Below are 17,696 nucleotides of genomic sequence, written 5' to 3'. Positions count from 1 at the left end.
GCGGGGCGGAGCCGCCCCGGGGGGGTCCGTAGCAGTTCCCGTTTCTGTAGAGTCGCCCCGCAGCCCTGGAAAGGGCGGGCCGCGGCGGGGAAAGGCCCCGCCCCCTCCCCCATGCCCCTGTCTTTGCCTTCCGCCGGCCCTGCGGGTAGGCCGACAGGCCCGCCGCCGCCGTCTCGAGGGCGGTCTGCCCGGTGCCCAGCATCGGTAAGGTCCTGGCTTAAAAATAAGGTAGCGTGCCACGGTACAGATTAAGTGGCGATGATGCTGGAGAACGCCAGATGGAGCTGTGACTTCAAAGCGATGCAAGGTGTGACTAGTCGTGTGAAACGCAAGTGCCAAGTGTTTTTTCGTATCCGAGTGTGCAATAAAGTCAGCGCTTCCGAATGGAAAGTAGATCCATAATCACAGACGTAGCAATTATCACACTTGTGTGATTACAGTAGCTACGACAGGGAGTCAGAGCATAGTAAATACGCAGTACCACTCATAGTACATTTGACTGAAGAAGTGATGTAGAGAGAAATTATTTAGTGGAGTAAAGCCTTCTTTTCCATACAGCTGCTAGTAGTAGTATTTTTCTTTTATTTGTCTCCTGGGAAGCACTTGGCAGTGATTTGCAGAACAGAGGAGGCATAGGCAGGATTATGGTGTTTGGTTTTCCCACTCCTTGAAACGTTAACATCACTCCTGTCAAAATTAGGTGAAATTTAAAGGGGACGGGGAGAGAGTGTGTATTTTGAAGCTTGGCTTAAATCAAGGGGTAAGTTTGTGTGCTCTGACTGCCCAAAAGCTTTGCTTCAGTGTTTGGAACAACCTCTGTAGATATTTGAGATGTCTATTCCCTATACTAATTACATTTTCCAGGGTTTTTTTGTGGTTTCTTTTAAAAAATTAAGACCATGATCAATTAGGACATTAGAAAATATGTTGCTGTGTTCAGCTTGGTTGCTATAATACAAACATCTTCCAGAGAATAAACAAATTAAATTTTTGAATGTCAGCCAGAAATTTCAAGTCAACCAGTTTACAGGTTCAAGCATCTGTTTTTCATAAAAAATAATTAGTGATTCCTTAAAGATCTTCAGGTACCATAAAACAGGCTGTAATTATAGAAGATAGTTCTTGACCTGATCACGTCTCCAGGGTATTTCCAAGTGTGTTCTGAGTCATGTATCGGCACAGATGTTTTAATATCTATTTTTTATGTCTGTTTTATCTCTCTTCTGGATGCTGTTTTGATTCCATGGAGATAAAAATTATTAAAGAAACCAAAAGATAAAAATTCAGAAAAGCGAATTTGTCATTTGTGAACAAGATACGTTGAAATTCAGTATTATCAGTCTGTCTAGTGAAAGCCTCATCTCAAGATCCAGATTCACATTCAGATTCTTCTAAGGCTGTGTTGTACTCACATAATATGCATTACTCCTTCAGCACGCGGCTTCCGACTTGGTATCCCAAGCATGTTTTTGGATACTCTTGGAAATGTGGTTCTGACAACAGGTTTTTTGAACAAAAAGAAGGATTGTGCTCTCTGGACAGCAAAGACGAGCAGAAGAATTCCAAGAGCAAGAAGCATGTCTCACTGAACAGTCATAGGCTGGGTAAGATTGTCATGAAGCATCTACAGCATTTTCTTCTTTCACACAGTGCATCCACATCCATTCTGGTTTGTCTGTGGAATAAATTTGCTATAGTAGTACCAGAAGCAGTGCTAGCATACGTGCAGTTAGTCCCTGATGTGGCACTTTTCTGGCATGGCCTTCCAGCTCGAGAGCTATGGTGAATTCATTAGTACTGAATGCCATACCACTTTATTTCTCAGCAGACTATGAAGAAACAGAAGCTGTGGTAAAAACAATGGGAAGTTTAAAAATGGCATGTCTCACATTTTACATAAATATTCATGGAAATGTGACAATATGTCTGCTCATCTGTCATAGCCAAAAAAAGAATCCTGTAGCATCTGTAGTAAAGAAGTCAATGAAATAAAAAATTAAATAAATAATAGGCTGGGTTTTATTCATGCATTTGTTATTAGCACATTTATCTGACTATTTTCATGTCTAAAAAATACTTTGGCTCTGTGACACAATAGATCTGGATTTTGTATTAAGGTGGTTGTAGTGAAGACTGCAACAATGGAGTGGTTTCTGCTGCCTTGGTCAGGACTCCTTCGACAAGACATTTCAAGGTGCAAAGCTGTAAGGAAAATGGAGTGTAACCACAGCCATAATCTGACTGTTCCTACTACCAAGGCAGCAGGAGAATAACTACCATAGGTAAAACTGCATTATTTCCATTTCATTTGTGAATAGTACTAAGGTACTTTCCCAGTTTCTGAAGACACCTACATGCACCTTCTCTAAGACTTATTATTTTATAGCTTGCTTTATTTGTGGAGAAGCAGATATTTCTGCTGTCCTTGTAAATGGATTTATCACCATGCCTTTCCGCTGGTGATCCTCTCTGGAGAGAGCACCACTCTTGCTCAATTCATTACGTCCCTCTACGCTTCCTACAGAATAGAAAACTTACTCTTGTCATCACAATGCAGACCTCTGGCCTACAGACACAGCCGAAGCAGCCATTTGTGTCTCTGCTGCTCCGGTTGCAGGGTGCCAGAGACCTCTCTCTCACTTTCTGGGCACTGCAGGAAAGTCATTAAGTTAGTCAGCAACACTGCGTATACTTTGTTCTGACTGTGTATATCCAACCCTTTCATAATGCAAAAAAAAAAAAAAAAAAAAAAGCCTTTTTCTTTTTTTTTTTTTTTTTTTTTACCATCAGCTGATGTGTAGGTATAACTGAATTTTGCTGCCCAGAAGGATGCCCAGAGACACAGATCTAAAGAGAGCCTGGAACTGGTCACTCCTGATTGATGAGCAATGGAGAGGCCAGTTACTCCTGCTGCCGTGCTGGAGTTGGAAAGGGTGGTGACAGCATGTATTGTTTTTAAGAGTGTCCATCCATGTCCTGGACTACACCATAGCCAAGGAGGCAGTGAAGCCACAGGTATTTCACTGCCCCCACAGTCTGCTCCCTGTTATGTTTTTCCCTATAGCTGCCTGCAAGCTTCTTGCATCATGATTTTTCACTTTCTGAGTGGCTTAGAATTCAATGCAATATTTGTTAAAAGTCAACTGAGTTGGAAAAGATGATGAGATGCAATTGTGAAGAAATGGTGAACTCTCAGTAGCAATTACAGCATGCTACTCTGGGATATTGGTTACACTGAGAACCACAAACTAATTTGCAGTTATGTTGTTTCATGTGTGAGAGAGGACTCAACTTCTGGTCCTTTTCCAAAGTATAGAGACCTGGTAGAAGTGACAGAGTGAAAGTAATGTAGCCAATTATTCAGAAAAATAGAGGGCAGGTTTCCTGTGAATCTTAATATTGCTTCCTTGCTGTTATTTTTAGTTAAATATACTTGCTAAGAGTTTCATCCACGACAACTTCAGTGAATTATATTTCCCTTTTTTCAAAGTTTGCTCAAAACACTCAGCTGTAGTCTTATTTGTTCTTATTTCTCAGCTTACTATTTCAAGGGTGGATGAAGTGTCAAAGAACAAGATTCTTAATGTGTGTGTCCTGGCATCAGTGTTCCTGGGTGAATTTCTGAGATTCTCTGAAATCCACTGTTATAGTTGAATGTTGTGAGTGAAGGCTGGCATTTTTCTCTTGCATTGTTTTCAATATAAAGACTGTGAGTGCTCTTTGATCTACAGGTTTGCCAGACCAAGCCCTGCATTCCTAACAGATCTTTCGAAGGCACTATTCACTTCAAATTCATTGGAAATTTCACCTGAATTCTAGCAAAACTGGATCCATGGTCCTGCTCTCAGCATGCACTTATCAGTTATCTCATATATTAGCAAAGGAAAACTTGTTCTGTTGGGATTTTGGGTGGTGGCGATTAATTTTAAAGGAAGTACCATGTTCAGTTCTATGCTATTTCCTGAACTCAAGTGTGTTTCATATTTTGTGACACCATCCTCTTTTATTACTGCTTCTATGAGTGTTACTGGATTAACATACAGTTGAGAAAAATTCAAATGAAAGGCAGTGATATGAAGTGAAAACTGAACACTGGCTGTTGTTCATAAGATTTATTATACAACTGGACACTCCAGTGCTATTCAGCAATACCTTATTGACAGTGGTTTTGGATCATGACCCACCGGCTATCTGACTACTCACTGACCAGCTAGCTAAGGGACATCTAAAGCCTCCTGCAATTTAGGCTGAAGTCCCAGCAAAACCAGGCTGGAGTTTCAGTTCAGTGTTGCAAGATGACATGCCTGACAACTGGCCAACCTAGGGAGGAGCAGCACTTTGAGAAAGACATTTTTATACTTCCCACTTCTTTGGTTTTCATCACTTTACAGTAGTTTCTTTTTCTTCTGTAAATATGTGCATCTGAATATCACCAAAATTGGTATGGGTCAAACCTGGTAAGCTGAACCTGAACAATTAATGTCTGGTATTTGATGCCCTCTCATGGGTGCTTCCAGCAAGAGATTAACTTTTTCTGCCTGCAGTCTCATGTTGAACTTCTGTCCTCCATTCGACTGACTCTTCAGCTGTATCTTGACAGTTTATCTTTGCCCAGCTTTAGCTCTCAACTTGGATCAGTGCAGAGTTGTAAATATGTGTATTACCTAATCAAAAAAAGTAAAAACCTGTATACCACATGCCAAGGCTTAAGTAAGAATAAAGTGCATACTATCTGGAGAGAGTTTTTCAAACTCTAAATGCCCTCCTCCCCCCCCCCTTTTTTTTTCTTTTTTTTGTATCTCGGAAAAAACCCACAATTTACAGAAACTTAGCTATGCAAATAACACCAATTCCACTGAGTTCCACTGCACTTAGATCCATTTGCATCAAGATTGCTTTTGGATGGTAGAGTTGTCATAAGTATTATCAAGACTGCTATCACAAAGATTTCTGTGGGTCTAGTGCACACAATATGCAGTAAATCACTACTTCTCTTAGCAACCACTATAGCAATAGTAACCACATTTAATTCCTGTACTATTTCCTAAGGACAGTCAGATGGGAGAACTCGTATAGATGGACATTCAAAATGAGAGTGATTACTACTGATAATGCAATTTACCATGAATCGCTATGTATATACGACTGCTTAAAAACTTTAAATGCATCTCTCTGGGGTGAAGGTAAAATAAAATAACCATATGCTATTGTTGAGAAATAAGCTGCTAAAAGCATTTCTTACTGCTGTAATTTCTTGACCATGAACCTTCTAAATGACCACGGATCCAACAAAGCATGAAAATGTATAGCTCCTTAATATGATATTCCGTGTCCTTCCTCTTGTAGTTTTCAAGTCTATAGGATGCAAGACAATATGTCATTTTTCAACTGGATAAATAAGCCTCTTTCACTATAAATGAGGAAATGCTGTATTTCATGTGGTCAAATGTGTTCAAGAGTTTGGTGTTGCAAAATGACATCATCACTGTTTGCTCCAGCATCCCCACAGTTCTGCTTTAGTTTCCCTACATTCTGTAGCATTGCCTTTGTAAAACATCAAAACACCAGCACTTGTATCAATAAAATGTTTTCATTGACATGTTGTTTCAAAAATACGTTACAAATATATTCTTATGTTTATACCCAGAAGGTCCTGTAAGGTGAACACAGTACACTGTAGTCCTCAAAGGTAGGCTCCTGTATACTTCAAAATCACCAAGTCTTCTCAAAGCAGGAAAGAAGAAAATGTTAAATCCTAAGGCAATTAAGACAGTCACAGGATCTAATTTCAGACTGTAAATGGTATAGTATCTGACGTCAATCTTCTCTTCGGTTTTAGCATACAATCTGGAATAAAGTGAGTTCCTGAAGCAGAGAGAAATACAAATACCAGTTGTGGATCATCCAAATCACTTCCAAGTAGCAATCACTGTGAAATACTCTTTATACTTGTTAGCGTGTAAGAAAACAGTCTTTTCTATATGTATTGAAGGTGCGGTTATGAGATACATAAACCCTATTGATCTGGATTGAAATAAAGATACATAACCTCACACTGTTGTCTGCTGCTCTTGTTCTTCCTCCCCTTTATTTACTTACTTCCTTAAAAAGAATTGAAGTTGCCTCGTGAAATTCACAATGTAAGTTTTTTCCCTATAGAAAACAGAATTCTTTTATATACAGATACTTTATATACAGAAAAGGTTTGAGACTGAAGAGTGAGATCCAGACAGACATGCAGCTCAATAGGAGAAATTACAAATCTGTATGCTTAATTCATATTCAAATTTCATATATATCCTTCCATAATTGCTGAAGAAAACCTGCCAAACTCTAGAAAACTCTGAACTACAGCTGCCTATATTTGGATGTGGACATTGCTGGATTTGTTTCCTTCTCTCATATAAGCATAAACCCACCAACCACTGTACAGACTAAATTTAGGAAGGATAGACACCCAACCATCATGACATTTCATCAGAAATCTCATCATGCTGCTTGTACAGGTTCAAATGATAATTTGTTATCATTCAGAGGCAGCAACCCACATTAAATACTATTTTTTAAAATATATATTACATATTTGTGTAACAGAACAGTCTGTTATTGTGCAAACGACACTTTTATACTAGAAGTCTTTCACCTGCTGAATTAAATGCTACTGGAAATAATAAGGCAATCATTTTCTGACACTAACTTCAATGGTTTCATAACCTCAGCCATGAAGTTCATGTTACTTTTACAAGTTTCACAATTTTATGGACTACTTTCCATAATCTCATAAACTAAATAGCTGCAAATAGCTGTTGACTTGGAGAAAAACTTCTGAAACTACAGCTGTTTATTAATTCTTCCCAACAAGGGTCCTTAGCTGGTCCTTTGATCAAATGCAGCATGTAACTTCCTGAGAGAAGGGGCAGTTTTGGGGGGCTTTTCCTTCAAACCAGCCTTCCAACAGTGTGTGGAAGGCTAAAGGCTGATTAAATCTTGCTAGAGGTATCACTGCTGTTATGTTTTTGGTAGTAAAACGACATACACAATTCTGATTTGACTCCAGCTCATTAATTCAGCATAAGGCATGCACTTTGTGTGCCAGAAACACATCCTATAAAAGTCACAGTGTCTGGAGACAGAGCTTGTTACAGTCTGTACTATAACTGTATAGTCTTCCTCATCTGCTAGGTACACAAACCTAAAATACATACTTGTATAGCTTGGACTATCAATGCTTCTCACAGAGCTACAGAAAAAGTGCAAGTCCTGCATATCCTGTCATATGGTTTTATATCATGCTATGCTGGGAGTAGTTTACAAACGTCCCGTTACACTTCAGTAGGCATAGAGAAATCTCAGAACATTCACAAAGTATATCCAAAATGACTCTAGGTTCGATGTCTCGAACCAAATTAATGAGTCCATTGAGGGAAAATGGAAGTATTTAACACACTGCCCTGGTAAGCTAGGAGATTAACACCAAACATTGAAATACCTGGAAGTGCTGAATGTTTAAAGCATGGACAATACATACTGCTCAAAGATCTTTTAATATGTTACATATATAAACATGAGGTAGGTTTTGTTCAATACCCTACAATATTGGAAAAAAATTATCAAAAAGACAGGCCAGCGACCAAAGTGAGTTGACTGTAAAACAGAAATAAAAACCAACACAGAGAAATAATTCTTGCTCTATACCAAATGAACATTCTGGTTGAGCCTGCTGCAATTCAAGTCTGTAAATGTGAGCGCAGGCTAAATTTCAATTAAAAAAAAAAAAAAAAGAGATTTAACCACAACAATATCCCCTTCTCACATAATTTGCATGCAATTACAGATATGTGCAGTTACAAATGGATTTTACAGAAGCACCAGTAGGCCTACTAAGAATTGAACTGATTTCAATCTCACTGGTTACCCAGCTTGGTGAGAATCTCACTTCTGTTTTCAGATGCCATATTACAATATATTCTAGGCATACCTAAAAATGGATGAAAGAATAAAATAGTTAAAATGTGCAATTCTTTGATAGCTTACAGCACTAGTTGAACTAAGGAAACTTAATAAATTCTAACATAGCTTTTATTTTACTCTGGAGTAAAAAATATTGACAGCTTTTTGATACTTAAGGACTTTTATGAAATTGAAATAGTTGGAAGCACAACACTCGCCCAATGTATGTCAGGTAAGTCTCACTGGAATAAAGCTAGGAAATCAGTGCCCTATGCTGTTACTAGATTTATTAAATGCAGCATGATTTCAAATTTAAATTTTAAATCTTTTCATCTAGATTTGCAGCAGTGCAAGCAAGTATAAAATGCTACCAAATCCACTGTAGCTTATTTTACAAAGGCAGAGGCTTTCTTTTGCTCTTATGCATAGCAGCCAAGGCCATTGCCTTCACAGAAATTAAAGGCTTCCCAGCCCAGCCTTTTATTTTTATCTTATGCTATAGCCTTAGTATGGAGTTGTTTTAAACAAGTGAAAAAATTCCAGAATCGCTCCTTCCCTATTATCCATCCCTGTGGTACAGAGATAAATATTTGTATCAGGACACTACGAAGCAGTGGTGTAGAAGAGAGCTAGGTTGTATGTGTTGGCATAACTTCCCACCATGCACAGTAATTTGCATGTCCTAGTTTAAAACCTGGATTTTTAAAACCTTTACAAATGCTTTGAAAGTTACGTCATGTTGATAAATAAGCACTGTTCTTTTGGGAAGTCTTCTTTGCCTTTGATTTTCCAACTCTTTCAGAGTTCTGGAAATTGCTACAGGAGGCAGGGGCAGAATGGAGAAGGATCAATAAACAAAACTAATGGAGCCTCAGAGGGGAAGCCTGTTAAATAAGTTTAGTGTGTTCTGGCAGGATTTCACAACCAAACACCCTAAGAATTAATGTATAAGAGAACAGCAGTCTAAATTATAGAACTCAGTATAGTTAATTGGATAGCAACCATGAAATCACAGAGTGACATTTTTACATTCAATTTTCAAACAAGAATACCACTTCATATAACTTGAAGTACTTCTATATGTAACACACAACTTGATTAATTCCCCCCTCTGCTTTCTTGCAAATGAGTGATAGAATTCTGAAAGCAATTTCTACATTTTACTTAAGTCAAAAACTCTTAACTTCTTTTGCTTCTAAGTGAGTAGACTTGTATCAGCTTTGAAAAGTCACTCATGCTTACGCAATGGGTTCTGAGAGCAAGTACAGAGATTTTAGAAGACAGTAAACTCATAATCATCCTCACAAAAAGCTTTTATATTTGAAATCAGTATTAGCCAAACCAAAACCACAAGCAAGCTAGACACTGTCCATGTCACAGGTCAAATCTGAGGAAATTAATCTTTTCCAGTGCATGGTTTTATTTTTAGTTATTGCAGGTCTTCCATGAACAGTCTTTATTACAAAGGCATTTTTTACGCATTTAATTAAAAGGGCCCCACTCTAAAGCCAAAACAACTGATGTGCCACACATTTGATGTACAGATGAAAATTCATTCATTTTCACCAGACACAATGGATATTTTTATAGGATTACTGTGGAATTGTCATATAGGTCTGAATCAAAAAAATGTGAAACAGGAAATACATAATGAACGAGGGAAGCATTTTCCATGTGTACCTCTGGAAAAAAAATCATTTCCACCAGCTATGTTTGGCCATTTTTACGCCAAATACAGTGTAAGAATAAGAACAGAACACAGCTAGCCTGTTTTTCTCAAAAATAATTTTTTCTTTTAGAAGAACTGTTGGCTCCTTCCTCCTCCTTGTTTTGATCTGTCACTGACAGCTTTCCCCAAAATATGGTGCTGTAGCAACACCTAATGAAGGTCCCTGCTTGGTTGGAAAGGATAGCAGCAGGTAGATTTTTTTTTTCTCCCTTCATGTTTAATACAAAAAGGACAGGTCCTTCATGTCAAATAGTAGTATCAATTTATGTACTTAGCAGAGTGTGTCTTGGCATATTGCTGATTCTTTGAGTCACAATGATGCACATCATACAACAGGAAACAGCAGAGGATTTTAAGTATACATTAGTACAAGTAAATGTTTACTATTTTGTCACAGCACTAAATTATTACAGATCTCAAATAAAGCTTTTGTCTTGCTCTTTGTCACACAGCCTAAATAGAATATTGGCTTATGTAACTACTGCTAACACAAAACAATGATGCCCTCATACCTGTAAAAATAAAATAAACTCTAAGAGATCAGAAACTTGTTCTTCCACAGTAGATGTGCTTTGCTTCCTGTCATACAAGATGGTACCACTCTACAATGCTATATTTTAGTCAAAAGCACTTCTTACCTCAAAAATGGATTCTTTAAATCAAGAATGTTATCAGATTTAAATCCCGTCTGGTCCACCACAGCCACAATCTGAATATCGTAACTTTGTCTGTATCAGAAAGAGAAGTATAAAAAACAGGTAATGGAACTAAGCCAAGTGTAATATCTTGTATGAAGAAACACCAGTGTAGTTACTGTCTGAATAATAACCACTTAGTTTAACAAGTAAAGGAAATTTATTTGCAGTGGTATCAGTGCAAGGGCATGATTATTTAACCATCTCAAGAGAAGTAAAATTTACAAGATGCTTAAGTCATTTTAAGAGTTTGCATTGGAAAAACATAATTTTGCACTGATAGTATTCAATAGTGAAAGGTCTTTTCCCCCCTCTCTGACAGAAATACTATAAATTTCAACATTAGCAAGTACAATGAGAGAATCATTTCATGATCAAAAATATCTAACTGGCCAAACAGCCTTAGGTTCACTCTTGTTATAATCATGGATTTCACCAGGAAGGACTTTTTTTTTTTTTTTTACAGGACTTTTTTCAAGAAACTGAGTTTACACAGAAAAGTAAAGAGGACCAACCAAGCAACTGCGAGCATACCAAAACACTGAAGCTGACCAAAGCTGGGCCACCAGTACGGAACAGCAACTGTGGACTTACATACAGCTGCTATGTTGATCCCGAAATCAGATTAGCTTTGTAGCAGGACTTGTTAGCTCCGTGCTTACACATGGTTAAAGTGTTTCTCATTCTCAGTCTGTAAAGGTTGCTAGCTTAGGTGTCTCTGAGCCATGCTGCACTGCAGATACACCGTATGTATTGACATATTTACAGCAGTGGCTGTGTGATCGTTTTGTGGCATACAGTGTTTCTTTTATATATTAAAAGAGTCACAGATCTTATGTTTGAAAGACATTATCAAGATCTGAATTATTTGTTTTCTCCATGAGGAGTTTCTAAGCAGAAGATCTGGAAATTTAACAAGACCCAAATCAAGTATTTGTTGCTGATGTGATTAAAGACCCCTGGAAGTATTACTGGCAGCTTTGATATTACCAGAATCACCTGACTGGTCAGCATGTTTCCCCCCCCCCAAAAAAAAGAGGAAAAAAAAAAAAAAAAAAGATTCACCTTCCTACACTGAGGAGGCTTTGTTTTCTGTTAAAACTACACACACATACAAGCAAAACAGGCTGCAACTTGTGTGACCCAGTCACTCGAGTATTTTCAAAGCAAAGTGTAGGAATGGAGCTACCAAATATTTGACTGACAGCAGGAACAACAGAAAAGTCTGGTGAGGAGATATGCCCTTCTAAAAGCAGCCATCTTCATTAGCCTCAGTGGAAGAACAAAAAACACATGAAAAGTCCTATCATTAAACAGGGGACCACATCCCTAAGAAATCTTTTTCAGAATTAAAATATAATGGATTTGAGATCAACCCCACTTTTCCTTGTCTCTGCATAGGACTTGCTGAGAGACGGGGGATGTTGAGAGACGGGGCTTCAGGCAAACTGCCAGGCTGCTGCTGAAGACATGGCCAGAGCTTACAGTACCAGAACAAGGTGTGGAAAATGACTGGATGTGACCCAAGAAAACTGCTGTGTGTGAAAGATATGGGAGTAGAAAGCTGACAAAAGCTGCAAGTAGCACTATGAGGGAAGGTAGGATGTGACAGGTGGTTAAGCAGAAGGTATGTGAGAAGGAACATCATAGGCAACTGAAGTGGAACATGGAGACCTTCTGGTAAGCAGAGTCTCACAGGGTCAGCACTGCCTACGTAACTGTACTAGTGATACCATATAAATTGGTAATGGTACCAGAAATAACACATGTGGGTACAAGCACATTCAAAATTAACTGGTGTCTTTTGGGTACCTCTAACAAGAGCAGCCACACTACAAAGTCTGGCTGGGAAGCTTTTACGCTTACCGCTTATTGGCAACAAGTAAGACTTTCCCTGAGAGAGTTTCCCCTTCTTTAGCAAAGAGAGGCCTCTGAAGAAGGCAGCGTACTTGATACCAGTGAGTGACAGGTTCTGTCGGCGCAGTGGACAACCAAACAGTTACCCTAAAACAAACAAGAAAAACTATCTAGACTCTCTCCTGTCTTCTCTTTTCAGAAACAATTTTAAGTTGTTAGACCTTTATGTATGTGACGCCTCAGCTGCTTATAATAAATTTTAAACTGCCTTCAAGCAAACTTGGGAGAGTGATTCTACCCTATGTTGGGAAATTAATACGTTATGCCTCATTTTCTTTACCTATACTGTGTCTGTCACCACAGATCTGTGTGCCTATGCCAATTACGGGGATTCCAAAAAGACTCTTCAGACTCCTGTCCTCTCTTTCCAAACTTCCACGAAAGAGAATACTAATTTCTCTCTCCTATTACCACTCAGACAATTTCAACAAATTACAGGAAGATAAAGTTTGTCCTGAATGTGGCAACGCAATTCTTCAATGGTAATTTCATCCTTAAATACTCCCCAAGAAGGTCCTATACCTAGTTTTCACTTGCAAGAGATATAACAGTCATATATTGAAAGGGGCTGCAAGTGCAAAGAAAGGGATAACACAGGTAATACTGTGAGCCTGATTCACTGAGCTTTCAAGGGCTAAGACAAAGAACTTCCAGAGCTGTAGAACATGAAACAGCTGCTGATTAAGCAATTGCCTACTCCAAAATGGAGGCCTTCTCAGCACAGGATTTCAGTCAATTCTTCCAAGTCTGCAATTTTCTGTACTGTTTTAACCAATGTAGAGTTTCTGGTTCATTTTTCAAGATTAAAAATTTTACTACTATCTGTTAAAGTAAATGCAAATGCACATATGTCCATTTTCTTTCAACGGAAATACTATTCTGAATTCTTGACAATCCTCATTTCAAAGGCTAATAAACAGCATTTATCAACATGAACAAATAGAAGTGCATTTTACAATTTATTGAAAAAAAAACCCACCTCATTTAAAACTAGCTCAATTTACCCAGGAAATCAACAAATCTTATCTAATAGCTAAATAGAGGTAGCTGAAATCTATGTATTGACTACATGAGGACGTTTATCTAATTTTTACCTACTTACTATACCAGATGAATGTACTTCCCAAGCCTGGTGAAATTTTCTCCATTTCTATTTTGTTAGCTAGAACTTGCAACCTGCTCTCCTTTTTGCCCACAAACAAGACCAGCCCAAACGGGAAAAATCCAGTTTATGTTCAATTTCTGCTACTTTACTTACAATGTGAAACAGAAAGGTATGTAGTATTACAAAGAATCAGTACTGTGTCGAACAGTGCATTTTGACCCTCAGCAATTCCTGGATGTGGTCTACCATAGATAATGTGCACCCCAATCAGTGGGAAGCAAGATTACTACCATCTAGTCATACTGCTAGCACTAGGTTATCACACTTTTTGTTACCTCTAGAAGGCAAAATTTCTTTAATATGAAGGAATTACATTACAAACAAGGTCAGCACCAAAGAAAGGTCTAATTCTGGCACACCTTGTATGAATGATGTGATTTTTTTTTCCCTGTAGTTAGTATTTCATAGGAAGAAGAAAAAAGTACTCACAGTGATCCTACAAATGCCACATCAAACCAGAAGGCCAGACCATGGATTAATCCTGACTGCACCATTTGGAAAACAAAAGGGATTTCCACTCTGCAGGAGAAAATATAATATGCTGCCAAAGTAATTTCCTGAAAGTACTGGAAATTCCACTAGAAATCTACCTATGTATTTCCATTCTTATTTATCAATTTATATCAAATTTTTCCATATGTTTAAAAGGACATGCTCTTTTTCTCTGAGTCAATAGAACTGACCAATGGCAGCCATTTAGGTGTTAGGTTTTTGTGTGCCTTACTTGATAGTAGAATCAAATATGCCACTACAAAAGTGCTACTGCATCGTTTGTGGCAACACTGGAGACTGCGTTTAGTCCTTCCAGGGGAAAACCTTCCATTCCTTGTGAAGGGCTCAGATTCAGTTTAAATACTATTTTGAACAGGAAAATGTTCCGCTACAAATTTGACAAACAGAACTACTTCTGGAACCAGAAGGAAAAATTGAGCTTCTTGAGCAAGAGCTGGAATATTTTCCCTTCCAAAAGAACTATTACTGGCTATGTAGTTGAACCCAAACCTCACCCATTTTTGCAGAAACATATCTGAAAATTAGCATTTGGTTATGAACATGTCAGTTCTGAGAAGCACTGAAGGAAGCCAGTGCTAGCCAGCTGAAACTGGAAAGCATTTCTTCAGCTGTTTCCCCACTCATAAAGCAATTACCCCTCTCACTAGACCATGTCATTATACAATTAGTTGTGAGTTATGTTGAAACTACAAGGGTTCAGAGTTTCAAAGAGACAGTGGTATTTTCCCCTTATGATAGAGTCTTGCAAGGACTTGAAGCACTCCCTCAGGTTCTCCCATACGGTACACTTTATTTCACACTGAGAAGGAGGCTTCTCTGCTGTCATTCTGGGTCACAAGGGATGCAGGCTGGTTTATATATAATACTTTCCAACTAAAGATTTGAAGTCAGATCTGGAGCTGACTCCTGTTAGACTGGAAATTTTTTTTTTTTTTTTTTTTTTTTTTAGAAAAAGAGATACACAAGAGTTCAGCAAGGCAGCTTGTGATGACACCATTTGACAAAGTCTTGTAGGGTATCTACACAGAAAAACAAAAATTGCCTCGTAACTAGATTTGAGTGTGTCCCAACATAAAACTCTAAGAAGTAGACACTGTTCCCCAGAGCCCATTTTATCCCTTTCAGTATGGTAATTTTTTGAACTTATCTCTGGTGTTTCACAGGCTCTCGAACAGGCTTCTCTGCTAATACCAGACAAACTGGCATGCAGATGAATGCTCCAGCCCATTATCAGTGGTGTACTAATCACGGGCATGCCATCTTTCCTCCTTCACATCCACCACCAAAGCCTCCTCTGCTTCTGAGCACCAATGATCATCAGCCAGTTACAAAACCAAAAGAATAAGAGTAGGTTGCTGACCTACGCAAATCTTCCTCAGCAGCTTCCATGAAGTTAACAGTGTACTTCACTGTCTGGGCCATCAGAATTCTCACATCAAAAGTGTCCTGTGGGGGTCAAAAAAAAAAAAAAAAAAAAAAAGGTGCGTTATCATTCTGTCTTGTCAGCATATAAACTTCTTTTCTGTTAAAGAAAAGGATAAAAAATGACAAAAAAAAAATCAACCTTTACCTAATAAACTTATTTTAAATGTTTAGGTTTTTTAGCATTCCTTAGAACACTGTTAGATTTTGCAATGTTATCATATATATATTTCATAGCTTACAGACCTATCAAAGACTGATTTATTCAACCTAGAAAAAATAAATTTTTTCCAAAAATTTATCACTTGTAAAAAAGAAAAGGAAAAGGTGAGTTTATTTGGCTGGGGTTTTTGTTGTTGTTTTTCAAACTACACACATTTTAATGTGCTTTACTTTACCCCACTGCACAGTTGGGTAAACTGAACTAAGACAGTACAAAAATACTTGGAAATTAAATTATGAAGCATAGGAAGCAAAATTACTTGATACAGATCGCCCTCTGGGAAAAAGTTAGGAGTAGTCATTCAGCAAATGAAAACTTTTCCCTTCATTTTTCCTTCTTTAATCACACGTACAAATGAGACTTTTCTCATATCCATTTCAAGTACCAAAAGCAATCAAGTGCAGAAAGTCCTGATTTCTGGACAGGTTTTAGGGTCTCCATGCGACAGCAACTACACTGCTATCACTACTTAGAATTGGTTAACCTAAAGCTAGCCAAGATTTCTTGCAATCGAATTTCTGAGAGTGAGCGAATCTTTTCAGTGCACCTAAACTGAAGCATTATACTGGGGCAGGGGGTGGGGATTGTTTAGGTTTTTTCCCCCAAAGAGGTATGAAAGATTTCTCCTGCATTCTTTCTAACTAGGTACCACGTAGACTTTTACTAAAAAGAAAGAAGGAGAATGGCAGGTGCTAGATCCAAGTTACTAATAAAATAAGGACACTTACATATTTAAAAAAAGGTTGTTTGATAATACAGAAATGTGTTTGCTTGGCTGCTTTCTCTTTTCCTTTCTTTGTGGATCAGAGATGGGAAGGCAAAAATCAAGATCAAGTCACTTGGTTAAGAGACTGGAAACACTGAGGGAAACTAGTTGCATGTGAGGAAGAGAGTTGTTCACATGCTGTGGCTTCCTAATGTGTGCATTGCTCTAGACATGTTACTCATAGCAAAACCGGGGATATTACATGTAGTAGTTGACCTTTGTCAGCAGCTCTGTTCACACTCGCAGAGTTAGTTCCCGGCTCCCTACTCAGCAGCCACAGAGCTCTGTTAAACAAGAAGGCTACTGCACCTGTAGGATTTTGTGGAGGGGATGATATAGGGAGAGGGAAAACCACAAAAAAATAACTGCCAGACATACAAACCTACCACAATAGGTTGTCGGAAATACTCATCCACAGCTGCACTGTGCAGACTGGACAGGTTGACCCCACAAAAACACTCTTGGTACCTAGAAACAGTTAACACATAAAATGTTTAGAGAAAAACTTTTTTTTTTTCTGTGTTCCAACCAGACCTGGGCAGAGTAACTATAAAGTGGCAGGTGAAGCGTGGCTAAGGACCTCTTTCCCTTTCTCCTGTCTGCCAAGAGGGCAAATTGCAGCCCTCCTTAGCTTACTTTACCCACCCCACAGACATCCCATGCAGCACTGAAGTGACATGATCCCCTCAAACGGACATACGGAGACATTTCACACTATGCGTCTGAAAGAATCCACACAGCAAGCAGAGAATAGTGAGAAGGGCTGAGGCACTCTTAAAACTATTTTTGTAATCTTGAGCTATTCCAGAAGTGGGGGTGGACTTTGTATAAACCAAAATAGTGAAGAGAACACCTATATTACACATCTGTTAATTTTTATTGACATCAAAGAGGAAAATAAAGGTCATCCTATGCCACAGAATACAGAAAAAATAGTATTATCATCTTACCAATTTATGCAAATATGCATTTAATGTATATTCAGACTATTTCCAGTACGAAAATTTAAATGAAAATATACATGCTTGCAGAAATCTTCCTCCTGTGTACAACCTTCCTATCAACTCATTAAAATGTTTAATAGGTATCTTCACTTTCAGATAACATAAACAAAAGGGGATGGAAAGGGGAAATGGCAAGGAAGGTCAATTCCTTGTGATCAAGTGTCATCTAGATGCAAAACCATGATCAAGCCTCCCAAGTCTTCAGAAGGGAGGCTTAAAAACGGAAACTTTTGTTCTCTCCTCATAGTTACAACATTGTACAACTCCTAAACTACTGTAACTTTTTTCGAAGTGGATGAGTTAGTCTAAACC

At 38.3% G+C, this 17,696-nt stretch overlaps 1 protein-coding gene across 1 annotated transcript in view; it reads right to left on the bottom strand.

Moving 5' to 3' along the window:
• Positions 1-10,313: 10,313 nt before the first annotated feature.
• The window catches only part of LOC104348873 (histone-arginine methyltransferase CARM1-like), a 67,679-nt gene continuing 60,296 nt past the window's right edge, over positions 10,314-17,696 (bottom strand). The window contains exons 10-14 of the mRNA XM_086480113.1: positions 16,767-16,848; positions 15,330-15,415; positions 13,886-13,975; positions 12,241-12,378; positions 10,314-10,407 (exon numbers count right to left, since the gene is read on the bottom strand). Of these exons, the coding sequence (XP_086336239.1) occupies positions 10,314-10,407; positions 12,241-12,378; positions 13,886-13,975; positions 15,330-15,415; positions 16,767-16,848 (490 nt within the window). The remainder of the gene's footprint in view (positions 10,408-12,240; positions 12,379-13,885; positions 13,976-15,329; positions 15,416-16,766; positions 16,849-17,696) is intronic.

Source organism: Leptosomus discolor, chromosome Z (assembly GCF_034619465.1).
Source record: "Leptosomus discolor isolate bLepDis1 chromosome Z, bLepDis1.hap2, whole genome shotgun sequence".
NCBI lineage: Eukaryota > Metazoa > Chordata > Aves > Leptosomiformes > Leptosomidae > Leptosomus > Leptosomus discolor.
Note: the sequence above shows the minus strand (reverse complement) of the source record. Positions and strands in the feature narration are given on the sequence as shown.